Below are 16,665 nucleotides of genomic sequence, written 5' to 3'. Positions count from 1 at the left end.
TAATTTTTTCAAAAATTGCGATGGTTAGGCCACCACATGTTCTGTATGTAGTTGTAGTTTTATCTTGAGACTTGCTGCAGTCAGGTTCACAGGGAGGTAATATTTCTAGCTGAGTTGATAGCAGATGGTGAAATACTGCATTCTTTTAGACACAAACCATTTTCAGGTCTATTTTGCTTTAGTAAGTTTAAATAACTTAATAATATAAATATATGATATATAAATAAATAAATAGTGATGTAGTTGAAAGAAATTGTTACTGCTGATACTGTAAATTGACAAAGTACTTCAACTGTGAAGCTTCTCTGCAAACTTTATATTCCCAATTGCTCCTAAAATTCAGTTAGCATTATTTTAATAAAAAATGTACTTTGTTGGCTGCTTCCTTTGTGTCCTTTCATTCTCCCAGAAATAATTTAGGTCAGGGAGGGAAGCTATCACAACATCAGCATAAGTCCTGCTGTATGGGTACTCACCCATTTTGATAAAATATGAAATGAAAAGTAGTAAGAAGAACCATACGTACAATCTTGAGGAGCTATGTTCTTTTGTGCTTAGAAGATAGGTGTCTGAGTGAACCTTTGATACTTCAATACTGGAAATAAGAAAGTAGTACAGTGTTTTGAGTTCTTTTGCACTGTTCTTAACTACTGTTTGTATAAAAATCAGTAGCATTTTTTCTGAAACCTAACTTATTTACTGTTCATTTTAATTAAGATTCATGAATCTTCAGTATATAAGTGCATCTTAAATTCAATTTATTAGTTCAAATTCTATGCTACTAGCAAGCATTTTGTGTTTAGGATTTATTTTTTTTTTAGAATTAGATTTTTGATAAACTTCAGGAATTATTCAAATGCTTTAAATGTCCAAACAGAAACTGTTTTTTCTTAGTCTTCTATGTAGTGGAGTATTAACCTAGCAGCTAGAAAGGAGAAGAGTTTGAATTTGAAGCAAGCTGCCTAGTTTGACTTCCCACATTTGATCTGGTTTAAGCATGGGTGCAGTAGAACATGCTGTACAGTAGAACATGCTTAGTGATTGCTGTAGCTTAAATCAAAATAAGAAGACAAATAAATGAGTTCTATCTGTTTTTTGTTTTTTTTTGATGAAATTTACGGCAGTTGACGAAAGGTCTAAAAAGAAATAATACGTATGTGGATGGTCAAATACTTGCTGCAAGTATTTTATCCAAATCTGTAAAAACTTCTCTGAAGACTTGTTCTATACTTACAGAGAATTGAGACATTTCATGAACAGCAACAGAAAATTAAAACAGAGGGACATTTGTTGTAGGCACTTGGCTACATTGGAGAATTGCATACTATTGAACAGATTTTTACTTGGTAGTTCACAAATCCATAAATTTATGTAGATAATCTTCTAGCTGTTCTAAATTAACGTCAAAAATGATCAGAGATGCTACTATTCTGAAAGACACCAGATAAAAATTCTACATACAGAAACTTGTGGCATCATAATGACGTTATTATGCTCATGAAATTTTATCTACTATATGGAGGATTTTTTGCATTCTACCAAATGTTAAAGTACGTAAATAAAATATTGCACAATGGATATTTATTTTTTGGGCTTGTGAAACAGACTATAAAATATAAACTGAGGAAAGCAGCTTTTCTGGCATTGTGTTACAGAACAAACCATTGTTTTTCTTGGTAAATTTTGTGCCAGCTGTCATGAGCCACTTGTGAAGGGAGGAAGCTACAGAAGGCTTCAAAGAGTAAGTGGAGGGCTAGATTAATGGCATTTATAGGCAGCTTTCTCAGTCAGAGTGAAAATTTTTAAGTGCAGGCTTCAAGGGCAATGTTCCTAAGCTTCTGGTTCTTTCCTAGGGAACCGCTGAACTGGAATTTCTGGCATCAGCTCAGTTCTTTCAAGATTTGTGGAAAAGACTGCATATAAATGCTTGCAATTAGTGATTATTTTTTTTTACATTTCCAAATAGAAGGAAATTTGCAGTTGTTGATTCTACAGAATCATACAAAGATTTCTGAGCTCAAGGAATTGAATTCCTGCTAAAGCTGAGAAACAGTGTTAGGAAGTCACTGTGGTAGTCCCTTCACAGAGACTATATAGAGTCTAACCTTTTGGAGATGACTTACTCTTCTAGTTAAACTAAAAGTAGTAATTCCAGCGAATCTATCTCATCTCTTCTTCCCTATTAGTAAACACTATAGCTTTTTCCACAATTTCTACTAATATTTTCATATACTAGTAGAGTTTATTAGTTAAGTTTTACTAATATTTTTTTAGTGGTTCTTACCACTGAAGACTGAATGTTCAGTTGTACTTCTTCCATGATTTTTTTTTTTTTTTGAGAAAGAAATTCACGCAATCTTCACGGACTAAGCTTGTTACCTATTCCTATCCCTTTACTTAGAATAAGGAAATACTTGGTGGTAAAGTCAAGTTTGTGCTGCTGGCTTTTTTTCAAAAACAATTGGATGTTTGTGTGTGTACATACATGTGTGTGTTTTTCCTTATGCCTAGTGTTTCTTTCCACCTCTTTTTTACAGGAAGAGGCATTTACACAAAAATCATAGCCTCATTGAGTGATCTCAGGATGCTTCTGAGAGTGTTGGATTTTGAATTTATTATATTGTTACATGGTGGTAAACCTGTGGGTTTTTTTGTTTTAAGAAAAAAAAACAACACTGGTTTGATTTATTTTTTTCCTCATTAATATAATGCAGAAACTAGAAATGAGGCCAGAGGTGAGGCTAGATGGAAAAAATAAGTAGATAAGGTTTATTAAAATAATTATTCATCTTCAGTGTACTTGGCTGAAGTTACTCTGTTACTTGGTGTTAACTATGAAGCCCCCCCTTTCACTTTTCTGGAAAGCATATTTCTTTACTGTCTTACCAGTAGGTTGATCCTAACCAACCACTGATATGAGACCAACTGTACATAGTTTGCAGTGGATATTTTTTGTTTTGTTTCACTCTTACCATCTTATGTAGGTAGAAAAATTTAATTTTAGGATGGAATTACTGTGCATAATTCAACTTCAAGGTGATCTGATGTTAATATATGGAAGTATCAAAAGACCTTGGATTCTGTTTCAAGTTCTGTTGCTTGTTGGAAAAATTGGAAGAAGTTAGAGCATATTTCTGAAATGCCTGTGAAAAGTTCAGATTTGTCATCACCCGTATTTTGTATCTCATGGGCTTAAACTGTACCCTTAAGTTTCAGAACTCTGTTCTGCACTAAACTGCCAGACAGCACGTTAATATGCAAATGCTATAGTTACTACCCTTTGTTTGACACCTTGGCTGGTTTTGGGTGTTCCAAAATCTGCAGATGAGAGTAGTCAAAAGCATCCTTGTGTTAGTAGCCTATTCCTGTATGTCACAGGTTCCATGCAGACCTTTGTGAAGGCAGTACTTTGCATGTGAAGGTTGTTCTGAGGCAAGTTGTTCCAACCCTGTGGTGGTGCCTCCTTCTCTTTCTACTCTTTGGCAGTCCAGGTTAACAAGTCACCTTCTCTTCCAAAAGAAATGTTCTGCACATGTCTGAAACATGTTGTATCAAACCTAGTGAGCTTTCTTGAGCAATTTGTGCTTTTCTACTTTAAGCACTTCAAATAGTGCAGTGGTTCTAGGAATTTGTGGTAGATGATCATGATTAAATGCTGTAGAATTCTCAGATTTAGTTAATGGCTACTGAAATCTTAGACATACATCGTTCTATAGCATACATCACTCTGCTTTCTACTTTTTAACAAGTTTGGTTTGTCGTAAGAATGTCTAAATGAAGTAACTGTATGTAACCAGTCTTTAGTACCTAAATTTGTGCTGATATACCTGTATTACAAACAGGTATTGACCTGTATTTGTTCACCTGATTGTTGATCCAAGGCTTTGTTTGGAACAGTTTTGTCAGGGCTGGTTTCTCAGACTTTTTTTTGCTCTTCTCCAGTAGCTTCTATTTTCTCTTTTTAATCTTAAGGCAAGACTTCTCAAAGTCTTTCCAAGTTTGGCAATTCTAAGAATGTTGAGTTTTTGTTGACATAAACAATGAGTCACAAGCATTTCCTGAAGAGAATTTTTGCAGTCCTTTGCAAGCCCCACTTTATAGCTATTCTAATGTTTCAGTAAGGCAAAACCAATATAATTCATAAGTTATTTTCCTATCTTTGAGATCTGTGATTTTAAGTCTGCACGATAATACATACCTGTGTTAAGAACTCATGTTTACATTAATTTTTCTAAGGTCATCTCCAGTCCACACAAATTTTACATGGTTTTTGAAAATTGACATGTCAAGTCACAGTGCTTTGGTGTCTGTCTATGTACAGTCTTGGTACTTAAAGGGAAGAAGAAAAAAAAAGTTCTGAAGACAGGTGAGAAGGCTACCTTCCTTCAACCAGTAGAGATGTTCTCAATCTCAGCATATGTGGCCATTGAAGAATTTACACAGGAGTTTTACTGTCTTTTTTTTTTTTTTAAGTATAGTTTTTTGTTTTGTTTTGTTTTTAAAGTTCAGTGATCTGGACTAAGAGTGGTGCTATCTTGCATTTGTGGAATATTTTTTTTTCTGTGCTTGTCATGGTATTGTAGGTGACGCCAGGCTTCCATTAAGGCATAATTTTAATGATATTACAAGTGATAAATCTGACAGAGAAGGAAGTGAAATTACGGTATAGTTCATGCCAAAAGGAATGGGAATATGTTTTAAAGGCTTCAAAAGTACTTGTATTTGAATGTTCACTGTTAAATTTTCACTTGCAAAGCAACATAGAGCTAGAGGCAGACCGTATCAAAGGGAATTTTTGAAACTAGATTGTTGAAAGGCTAGAAATTGGACTTGCAAAAAAAAAAAAAAAAAACACTTGAATTTAAGGCATCCATTTTAACACGATCACTATAGTTTCATGTAAGTCTTTGATACTGGGGAGTAAATGATCCTTTAAACTGAATGTTTACGTTCAGTAAAGGTTACATTCAGTAGGTTCAGTTCAGGTTACGTTCAGTAAAGGGTCATTTTTGAGTAGAAGTAATAACTACACCTTTTAAATAAATCTATGTTGCTTTCTGTCTCTGGCTCTTCAGGCTCCAGTCCCAAAGAGTGCTCTTGTTCCTGTGATACCTATTACCAAATCAACAGGATCGCGATTCCGAAACAGTGTAGAAGGACTGAATCAAGAGATTGAGATAATTATTAAGGAGACGGGAGACAAAGAAGAACAGCTTGTTGTATGTATCTGCCACCATGACTGCTTTTGTAATGATTTTATTTTTGTTTTGAAGTTAAAAGCTTTATTTTGCACAGTTATTGAATTAAATTTATTAGAAAAGCAAAATTCCAGACGAAAGTTATTTGAAAAGTCTTGTGGAAAGCAAAAAGAGGAGTTAAAACTTGAAAAAGAAGACAGAAAGACACAGTGTCTGGTTTTAGAGATTCTGTAATTACTTTTTATTTCCTTTGCCCAATCTGAAGAAGTGTCTCCATCCCAGCTGAAGCATAACTTACCTGTTCTTTTATATTCAGATATTTTCAGAGGTAAATTTGCTGATAAAGCATCAAAAATACGGGGCATGAAGACACTTAAGGGACTGTACTGTATTTCATGTGAGCAGAGCCTTAGAGAACTGGGATTGTTCAGCTTGGAGAAGAGAAAATTCAGGGGGTCCTTATCAATGTGTAGAAATACCTGATGGGAAGGAATAAAGAGGGAGAAATACTCTCCTAAGTAGTGCCCACTAGCAGTAGAAGAGGCAGTGGGCACAAATACAGAACATGAAATTTAATTTGTGTGCTCTAAGTAGAGGTTGTGGAGTTTACTGTCTGTGGAGGTGCTTAAAACCTGACTGGACTTGGGGCAGCCTGCTCTTGCTGCCTCTGCTTGAGCAGGGGAGTTGGACTAAACGATCACAGGTCACTTCCAACCTCAACATTTCTGTGAGTCTCTGAAGTCTTGAGAAATGTTGTTCTTTGTTACCAAACTTGCCTTAATCTGTCTTCTGTTGGAGTCCTTTGTAATGAATTTTATACTTCGGTTTTATGAAACATGGGAAAAAAAAGTCAGCACTACTGGGTTTAAACAATTTACCAACTGGATAAGAGCAGTTGACTGATACCCTTTATTTTTAACAGCCTCAAGATATTCCAGATGGGCACCGTGCACCACCTCCATTAGTTCAGCGTAGTAGCAGTACTCGCAGCATTGATACCCAAACGCCTGGTGGAGCGGACAGGGGTAGTAATAATAGCAGCCGGTCCCAGTCAGTATCTCCAACCTCATTTCTTACCATCTCTAATGAGGGCAGTGAGGAAAGTCCATGTTCTACAGATGATCTTCTTGCTGACTCCAGAGATAAAGGTACTGTGTAACTTTAAATGTTTAACAATGCTAAACTTTAACTCACTACTGCATAGGTGAACATGTAGTAATGGGGGGTTGTTATTTCCCACATCCATGGAGAAATGTTAAAAATATCTTTTTTTTCTTTGCAAATGAATCATTTATTCCAAATTGCTCTAATTACTGTGTGTGTGCACATACTTGGTATTCTGTAATTGAAGCTTGATAGGTAAGTGAAGACTGTCCTTCCCAAACAAGTTTTTTTAAGGAATATATTCAATATATAATATATAAGTAGGAGTATACAGCGAGAGCTGGAACAGCTGTTAGTCCTTTTGGTTCTGTCAAGATTGTTTTTGTTTCGTTTTTTTACCAGAAATCTCCTGAGATACAACCTCATCTTACGATTTAACAGGAATTTGTACTGGTTTTGTTTGGTGTATGGCTCCTGCCCATTTCTTCTGACTAGATGATGACAGTACAGGACCACAGTTTCAGATCAGCAGTTAAAAACTGAAAATGTCCCGGAATGAACAGTTCGCAGAGTAACCTGTGTATGATACAAAGAAAGGGATTGAGACGAGAAAGGTTGCTTGCAAACAAAGATTTGGAAATAAATGATTTAGTTTTTTAACTTTATAACATTGGTAAAACAAAATGGGGTTTAATTTAAGGGTCATTTTTAGATATACTTTTTGTAGTGTTTTTATAATGACGTACTTAAGTTTTTTGTCGTGTGACATATTTCAGTGATCATTTACTCTATTCTTGCAGAGAATGGGAATAATTCTCCCTTGCCGAAATATGCTACCTCACCAAAACCCAACAACAGCTACATGTTCAAGCGTGAACCACCAGAGGGCTGCGAAAAGGTGAAAGTCTTTGAGGAAAGCTTGTAAGTCAATCTTTAATAACATTTAACATTGAGAGTTACCTGCTGGTTTACTGATTTTTGTGTCAGATCAAAATTATTAGCCTTATTACTAAAACCATACTGATAGCCAGGTCTCTGTTTTGCGTGACTGTATACTGGTATATATTTATATATCATTGCTGGAATTGTGTGTTAAAATCAAAACTTCAGCATACTGTTCAGTTGTGTTGTGTTTTTAAGATTATTTTACACCTAGTAGCTTAGGCTTCTGCTAGTTTTATTTGTACAATCTTTTCCCTTCTCTTTTTTCAGGCTAATTCTGAAAACTTTACTTACTGACCATTTTAAAACTCAAGGGTCGGTTTCATTCCAACCAATTTTTTAATGGCCAAACCAGCATAATGTAAGACTGTCTCTTACATGGCAAATAGTGGGGAGGAACTCAAATGATAAGGCACAAGGAGTTTTACTGAGAAGCTGTAAATGCAGGTCCATCAGCTAGGTTATGTTACAGCTTGTTAGCTGTATGGCACCTTTTTTTCTTTATTTTTTCCTTTTTTATACCCTACTGTCCAAAGCCCAGAGAGGTATTACTAGTTGTGGCAAAGTCCTTTCAGCCGCCTTAAGGTGAAGACTCAAAAGCATGTTGAGGTACCTCTGTGTTACTGGGTCCTTCCCCAAATCTGAACAGTACATCCCAGAGAGCTGTTACACATTAGCGTAGACCACTATCATTCTTGTTGGGCATCTGACCATGCCTATAAAACTTGTGCACAAGTTAGAAATGAGCCAAATTATTCTGCTTCCATTAGGCTGGTTGTATCTCTGCTATGTTCCAACATGTTTTAAAGACAAAAACAAAAAATCCCACACACTTTACGAGGAAGGAATATGTGTAAGTAAAATTCCTACCTGTGTAAGCTTTGAGATGATGGATGTGAGAAGCTACAGGTCATTTATGAGATAGTTATTATCTTGAAGACTAATGCTCCATTTATATTAAAACCTAAGTGAATATGTCATAAAATTTGGGAACCTCCAGGTATCATACTGAATCTACTCAGTGCAGAGTGCTGTGCATTTTAGAAAAAACAGTATAGTTTATAAAGCCATTTCTGAAAGAGGTCTGAGTAGTCTTGTCTTTGGGAAAGGCTTCTTCCTTTGTTCTGTGAAACACTAATATATTACTCAGTCCTGCCTCCTCCTCCTAGGTCATCGTTAAGAAGAATCAGGTTATGGTCAGAATTGTCCTTTGTGTGGAATTGCATCACAACTGGGCTGAGATAATACAATTTTTCGAAAAAAAAATCCTCTGCCGATTTGTCATTAGATTCTTTTTTTATTTTCATTTTGATTTGATGATTTGTTAATTGATACTAAATTCTTAAACAACATTTGTATTGGGGTTTGGTTATTCTTGTTTAATGCCAAGTGGAGATGATCCTTGTGACTGAGGTCTCAATTTATAGCTCTGAAAGGTGTATGGGTGTCTTGAGCAGTAATGCTACATGAAGTACTACAAAGGCATGGGCTCTGATGTGTAACTTAAAGCATGAGGAACAATGAAGGAAGCAATGCATCAAGAAATGACTTGGATTTAGTGACCAGCTTTAAGTTCTCGGTAGTGTCAAGACCCTGAACTTTGTTCAAGTTCATGTATCACTCTACAGGTGTAGCATGATAAGAGCTTGTTTGTTTAAGCTACTAAAACAGGCGGAAGGTTGACTTCTGCTGTTAGACAGTGGGAGGTATCACTAATGAAACAGATGTCATGTTTTGAGAAGTGTCACTTTCCACAGAGCAGCAGTGCAAAGATCAACAGAAATATCGCTATGGGGATGGTCTGTTTTACGGCAGATGTTAACAGCCCAAGTAAGAAGGAGGGGAGGCATATAGTAAGTTGATGAGTCCATCTTGAAAATGAATTCCACACTGAAAATTAACTGTAGCCTGGTGGCTTCTACATTCATAGATATTCAGAATAATTTTCTTGTTTGTAGCTTCAAAGATGCTTGTAATTGCCAGCATTGCAAATCTGGTTTCGGAACTGCATTCATCTGGTATTTGGATTACGCACATGTAAAATACATGAATGCAACTTTTCAAAGTTCAGCTTTAATTTGATGTGATTTCTATTTGACGCTTATGGGATTTTCAACTGGTAAAAAAATAAATAAACGAGGTTGATTTCTGTTAAGCTTGATTAGATTGGTAGGATGAAGGTAGAGGTGGATATGGCTTATAAACATTTGGAAAAGAGGGGTAAGTTATAGGCTAAAGGACAATGCTAGCAACATGAATGAGTGTAAATTTCTGATTGCTATTTTCCATCAGGAAAGAGGCTTTGGAACAGATTCCTTTAGTTTGGTCTTCATGTAGAGTTTGACTATCATACTAGACTTACATTGCAGGGTTACAAGTAGACAGAGAAGCCATTCCTATTCCACCCAGGATTTCCTTTTCAGCTATAGCTTTCATAAAGTGTGCCTCTGAGATTGTGAAACTCTGAGTCAGGACCTAAATGTGTGTTCCATGTTTCATTCCCAGGTTATATGTACCTGATTGTGAATATCTCTTTGAGCATACTGCATTTTACTATCTGCATTGAGTTTTCTAAATAAGGTGTGTTCATCTTTCATGGAGATCAAGGCCACACACAGATGAACATGCAAAGAAGGCAGAAGTCTTGAAGAGGGGATCCCATATGATCATGAACAACCCCGAGATATGTAATATTAGAAACATTGCTATACTAGCTTGCTTTCACAAAGCTTGGTGTATACAGTGTGTCTGTGTGCACGGGGGTTCTTGTTGGTCTGTGAAAGTTTTTGGAGAATTTGATTGAGATTTTCTCATATATTGGATAGAACAGTTCATGGATGCAGTTTATGATCTGCAACATGAAGATTGCAGGTCTTAGATTTTTGGAGACATCCTGCTTTAAGAAAATGTTGTTTATCTTATAAAAGTAAACAAGCAGTTTAAGCAATCTTGCTGTTTGCCATGTGGCAGGAGTGTCATTAGGATAACAGTGACTAACTGAAATACTTCAGGTCTATACCTAAGCTTGTTGCTGGTGACATGTTCAGCAAGACACATTACCTGCCATTAACATAATTTGTTAAATGTTGTTTTAAAACTGTTGTGTCTATTTTTATTCTAGGCCAAAGCCTCTGCACGAAATTCCAGCCTTCTACTGTCCTGACAAGAACAAAGTGAATTTCATTCCTAAAAGTGGCTCTGCTTTCTGTCTTGTCAGCATCCTCAAGCCACTTCTTCCCACACAGGATCTTACACTCAAGGGCACTACACACAGCCTGACTGTCTCCTCCAGCATGACACCTGGTTTGTTACAGCCAATTTCTATGGCTTCATTGTCTGCAAACTCGGATCAAGACAGGATCTCTCGTGGAACAAGTACAGTAATACCACAGACCTCTATACTCCCTCAATCAGGACATATTGAGGAAGCTGAAGGGTAGATACAGATTGTCTTGAAAATTTTCTGGGCAACTACTGGGAAAAATTGGAACCAGTTGACTGGATCTTTCTGATCATGCTATTTGCATTGTTTTAACAACTTATGGCACTGTCACAATTGACCTGTTCATACAATTGACAGTTTGGTAGCACATTAATGTGCAGGATGATGCAGCAGCTGATGGCTCTGTTGCACTTTCTGCTTGTGAAGACTGCAGTTCTGTTTCTCGCCTGCTTTTTTTTTTTTTTTTTTAAACACTGGTGAAAACAAAAACTGTCATAATCCTTTGCCATTTAAAGGACCAGTTGTTGTGATGCTGTGTGTCCTTTGACTTTTTCCATTAAAAGAAAAAAACTCAAGACCAACCAGCTGACCCCATTTTGCCATTATAACCTGCAGAGGGAGGGGCAATCAAATGGTTTTGCAAGATGTCTTTTGTATGAAAATGTGTATTTTGTAACAAAGACTTTTGTGGTGTGTAGCAGATAGTGTTTAAAAGACAGACACTTTTCTGGTGACAATTCTCTCCCCCCTTTCCCCACACACACACTTTTTTTAGTCGGGAAGTTTCTTTTTACTTGGCTGTTTTACAGCTACTGGGACCAAAGGATTGCTGAAGTATTTCAGCAGTCTCAAATTATGTGACCTTGCTGAACAGCCTCAGCCCTAAACAAAATAAGACAAGTTAATGTGTTTGAAAATTTTAAAACTGAAGAGTATCTAAAAAGCGGTGTAAGTATGTGGTGTACTTTTTTTGTTGATATTGTAAATCTGTGCTTCCAGTAAGTCACATTCTTAAAACTCCTTCCTTCACTCAGTTCTGCCCAGTGTTGGTTTATTGGCTGGAGAATTGCATTCTAAAGCACTTGTCCCAGTAGTGTTCCATTTGTCCATACAATTTTTGTGCAGGGGTGGGAAAAACATGTTATCCTCCTGTTCTCTGTTCTTCCAGAAAATATGCTACTTGCTTCTTACAGATTTGCTTGGCTACTTACAGAGTTGGTCAGCCTGAGTCATTAATCGCTCTTGGCACGGACTTGCTCTGTTGTGACTCATCACTGTATTATAGACCCTAGCCACATAATAATGAAATACCTGTGCATGATTCCTTCTCTTTTGTCATAGTGTTTTGTGTGTCCTTGAAAGGTGATGGTTCATCAGCCTTGGCATCCCTTGCACAGTAGTTTACAGTACCAGACACATTCTCTTTTTTTGACTAGCAATTTAGGCTGTCATGTAAAACAGGACTTTTTGACACCTAGTCTGTCCTCATACGCAGCAGTTTATGGTTTCTTTGAAGTTAAAATAAAAGGTGAAAACAGGGGAAATGGCCATTTCAAATGGAAGCTGTTCAGGAACTTCAGTGAGGTTTCTCTTGTGTTCCTAGAGCGTATTACTTGGGTTTGAGTAAATACAGCATAGATACGCAAAAAACTGCAGTGACTTTGAGTACCGGTGTCATATCAACTTACAAAACGTCTGCCTTGTACCCTCTTTTACAGAGGTAGCTTCAGTAATTTAAAATTAATGTCACTGTGGATACTCTGTGGGTATGAATATTGGTCTGTTACACATGAGCAGTTCTCACTGACTTGCTTTTATGATGCTTCCATGGAGAAGACTAAGTCCCCCTCATCGCCTCCCCCCAGTTACATATATTTGAAGATTATACTGCAGATTTAACAAAGTTGTTCAGTGCTCAATATGCTGAATGTGGTTGCAAGCATCTCACTTAAAAAACAAAGTTACGTGCATACCTTTGCAGATAATAGTCCTAGTTCTGATGCACACTTACTGTTCCTGTAAATCCCACGTAAATAACTGTCTTATAGCAATAAACTTTACTGATCAAGTAAGTGTAGGTCACGCTGGCCTATACAAGTGCTGCATTCAGGGTGACTTGAGTCCCTCTTTAAAACATTATGCAAAAGTTCAGTAAATGAAAAATGTACCAGGAGGTATTAAAATATTAGATCTGTTAAACTAGTAAATGAGCAGAATTTGATTTGCTATCATTCTTCCCATTAAAATAGATGTGTGCAGATGAGACTAACGAGCTCTGTTTTGAAGTAACAGCTCTGATTTACACTGAAGTTGTTGAGGGGGAGGTTTTAAAATAAGTGGGTTTGTGCATCAGATTTGTGTAATATGACCAGTTGATGGTTCTTTTCTAGGTTTTGTGGATATTTATTTCTTCTGAAACAGTTGCAGAGGAAGTTGAAGTCTAAGATACACTGCTTTAGATAGGTTGTTTAAAACTGGTATGACTGGATTCACAGAAGATGGGATCATTCAGGTGAAGGAAGTTCTTGTAAGTCTGTTTTCTATTTCTGTAGCAGTAGCTTGTAATGAGCTTCTCCATCAATGCCAAAATGCACAGTGCTTTATAAGGAGATCTTAACTGAATGGTTAAGAATTGAAGGGCTAAAGTTAACATATAGCCTTTATTACAGCCTTGAGACTTAACTGGTTTCACCAAACTGCATTCTGATGTTTGTTTTCATCAGAGTGATTCTCCCAAATAGCAGTGGGCTTTCTTAACCTGGGACTTCTTTTTTTCCACTTGTTGTAGTACTCAAGCATCTCTTTAGTAGTTCATATTCTATGTTATCAGACAATGTACTGTATAAATTAGTGAGCTGCTCTGATTTAAAAATAAAAATGAAATGTATGAGAACTTTGTTTATAAAAACAAATTGGATTCGAGACCATGTTCAATTTTTTTTTTATGTACAGGATTCTGTTGATTGCTGTGGCAGCTCTACTTTAATGTGAATCCACACTAAAGACTCAGAATTAAGAAAATACAACAGCTCTTGTTCCAAGACCAGCTTTTACATGTATGCACACAAAAAATAGCCTTAAATTTCACATGTGCTGTCTTGTGCCATAGCAGAGCTGCAAGGTAAAGTATTTAAATCAATTTCAAAATAACTTTGAGAGTGTGTAGGGCTTCTTAAAAACCTCTTATGTATAGAGTTGGAATATTTGGCTTTATGGGGGTTAATCTGTGCGTTGTTCAAGCACAGTCTTAATGAAAGAGTTCAAGTTCTTTTAGCACACTTTAAAACCTAACTATGCATAGACCTAGTCAGTTCCTTGATTAACTACTTTGTAGCTTAAAAACAAACAAAAAAATACTTAAAGGTCTATTTTTTACATACAACTTGACACACTTGATAATCAGTTTTCCTGATATTTCATAGTACTAGCCAAACTGAAGGCTGGTGTCAGTGTTAATGAACACTGACAGTTGATTTTCTGAGATAAAACTGAAGGAACACCTTTTAGTGTAAGTTCTTTGTAATTCACAAAGCAGGACGTCGTTGTAATGAAGGTCTATGCTGGCAGCTATGACTATTGGACTCTTTAAAATTCAAGGCACAAGGACAGGAATTTTTTTAAACCTTAGTGTGGTTCAGCTGTCCTTTCCTTGCTTGGTGCCATAGTGCTGTAGCAACAAATTTAAGTACTTGGGAAAGTAAAAGATAGTGCTTGAGTACATATACCTTGGAAGGAACCCATGCATATACTGGGTGAGAAAAAAGGGAGTGAAAGTTAAATAAGTAAATGACTGCTGTGTTTGCTATTGCTTTAAGTAAAGCAGCTCTTAAAAAGTATGTTTACTCTCAGGGCTATTTGTTGGTTTGTTCTAAAATACGATTTACTGAAATTGAGAGTTTGAGATTGTTGAAGGACACTGAAACTGAGCCTTTAGAGAAGAAGAAAACCTTTGAAAATAGGTTCTTGCATCGTTTTTATTGCTATAATATCTGGAAATGTTTTAAATGTTAATATTATATGCCTATTAACAGATACATTTGAAAAAATCTTAGTCCTACCGTATATAAAGCTTATTGTTTTTGAACTTGAGACTCAAAGAGTTAAAAGTTACTAACTTCTGAAACAAGGGACATGTGACCTTATGAAAAAACATTGGTAGTGAGGAAAAAAATGAAAATCATATCCATTAACCTTTCTTCTGCCTCAGGCATAACTTCTTGTTGTGTATTGAGTTTAGTAGAATTCAGTGACAGTAATTCCTTGCTGAAGGTCTGCTTGTTTAAACTATATGGTTTGATACTTATAAGGTGTTTTTTTTCTAAATGGATGGACTTGCAGACTTTTCTTCATTCAGAATTGCTGCACACTTTTAATATAAATATCTTCAAAGCAAAGCTTGTATGACATTCTTGTTTTCATGAAACTAATGTAACTTGCAAAAAAGACCCTTGATACCCAAACACTTGAGAATGTCAGGACTGTACTTTCTCCATATAATTCTGTAGTTTAAGTGCCCTTCATCAAATGCCATAGTCTAAAGATGTTGCGGTAGCTTAGACCAAAACCAGGTTAGTATCTATTAAAATAAATTTTAAAAAAAAAAAAAAAAAAGCTCTTGAAAAGGTAATGGAAAGTTCATGTTTCCTAACTGAGAGGATGGAAAACACTGTGGAGAATTTATTTTGTTAGTTTGAGTTGATATGAGATTATTTTTCTAAACCTGGCTCTACAGGAAAATAAAATGACCATTAATTGCAAGATGTACCTGTATGTTTTCTTGACAAGAATTTGTGTTTGACAGCTTTGGGAATCAGTTCTGCTCTTGGCATTTTGTTTAGACAAGGAATGACCTAAATGCATTGTTTTGAAACTGTTAGACTTTGCATGTCAAATGGGGAGAACTTGCTAACTATTCATAAACATTTGGTGAAATTCCAGTCCTGAGTCCCAACCAACTGCAACAGTCTTTCTGAATGCTCCAAATGTAAATGGAGTTCTGTTACTGCTTTCTTGATTCATTGTATGTCATCAGTAAATACTTAGGTATGGTCTTTCCTTAATAGTTTTTCACTGGGATTTGTATTTGACTATGAGACTTCTGTAGTGTTGACAGGTCTATCTGAATTGCAGAAGAGGACTTGGCCTGAAAGCACTGGAAGTTACATTTCATTTATTATTACACAGATTCATCTTGAAACAACTTTCTTTGGAAAATCTAATAAGCTAAAAAAATAAAATAAAAACCCTCTCTGGACACCTCATCCACCCTAATTGTCAATGTGTTAATGGTTTAGTGAAACTATTGCTTGGCTTTATTCTAAATTATCTTTCATTTGTTGAAACGTGCAATTCTTGAGGGTAGCAGTCAAGGGCTGTCCAAAACTGCCATTAGATTTGTCTTTGTATGAGATTGGCTGATACGTTTTTCTCTGTTACACTGTGATAAACTTATGGAGGTGTTCTTGTGTATGTTGTACTGATCAGTTACTTGTTGCATGTAAGGCTGTTTTTGTAAGCAAGGGGAATTCCAGGGATATTTTGCAAAAAGGGCCTATTCTGAGATGATGTACACTGGTGTAAAACTGGAGCAGCTCTACTAATTTCAATGGAATTCTTGACTTACACTAGTCTTTGCTATGTGTAGTTATGCCAGTACTATTTTGCACAATGTTGTTTTTTATCTTGCGTTCTGACTTGTGGACTGTTTCTACTGGAAACAGTGAAAATTTTACAAACTGCAATAGTGGAATGTTTTTTGGGATTTTTATTTTTTATTTTTTGTCCTAAAATAAAGTCATCACTTCCAGGTATGGGCTGATTTTGTTTTTGTTTTTAGTATTGAGAAGTTTTGTGTGCTCTGACAACCTGAAGATTTGCATCAGGATTTACCCTGAAGGTAGTAAGCATTTAATCCAAATAAAATATGCGTTATTAGCCCTTTCAGACAAAATTCACGAGGGTGGAAATCTGATTAATCCATATTCTTATTTCTGCAGTGCATCCTCACAGCAGTCATGCTGAGTCATATGACTCAGTAACATAAGTCTTCCCTGTCTTCATCTGCAGTAGGTTTGGTCAGCTCCTGAGCACTTTGCAAGTCCATTATTGGAGGAAGATGCTGCAAATCATGGATTTTAGCAACAAAAGGATTCAACCAGTGTTCTGAGAGTAAAGGTAGAGAGACAAGACTGAGGAAAA

At 36.2% G+C, this 16,665-nt stretch overlaps 1 protein-coding gene across 2 annotated transcripts in view; it reads left to right on the top strand.

Annotated features, from left to right (window-relative positions):
* FAM117B (family with sequence similarity 117 member B) overlaps positions 1–16,277 on the top strand; it is a 29,318-nt gene extending 13,041 nt beyond the window's left edge. Inside the window, exons 5-9 of one of the 2 annotated variants that reach the window (XR_011097690.1) lie at positions 5,076–5,219; positions 6,121–6,346; positions 7,103–7,223; positions 10,366–12,994; positions 13,420–16,277. Coding sequence is in view for 1 of the 2 variants with exons in the window: in XM_068686041.1 (XP_068542142.1) it covers positions 5,076–5,219; positions 6,121–6,346; positions 7,103–7,223; positions 10,366–10,684 (810 nt within the window). In the remaining variant the exon portion in view is untranslated. Of the gene's footprint in view, positions 1–5,075; positions 5,220–6,120; positions 6,347–7,102; positions 7,224–10,365 lie in introns of both variants that reach the window. The other variant, XM_068686041.1, reaches the window with a different exon arrangement.
* Positions 16,278–16,665: the final 388 nt, after the last annotated feature.

The sequence above is a fragment of the Anas acuta genome, chromosome 6 (assembly GCF_963932015.1).
Source record: "Anas acuta chromosome 6, bAnaAcu1.1, whole genome shotgun sequence".
In the NCBI taxonomy this organism is placed as follows: Eukaryota; Metazoa; Chordata; class Aves; order Anseriformes; family Anatidae; genus Anas; species Anas acuta.
The sequence above is the reverse complement of the archived record's forward strand: the minus strand, read 5'-3'. Positions and strand labels throughout refer to the sequence as shown.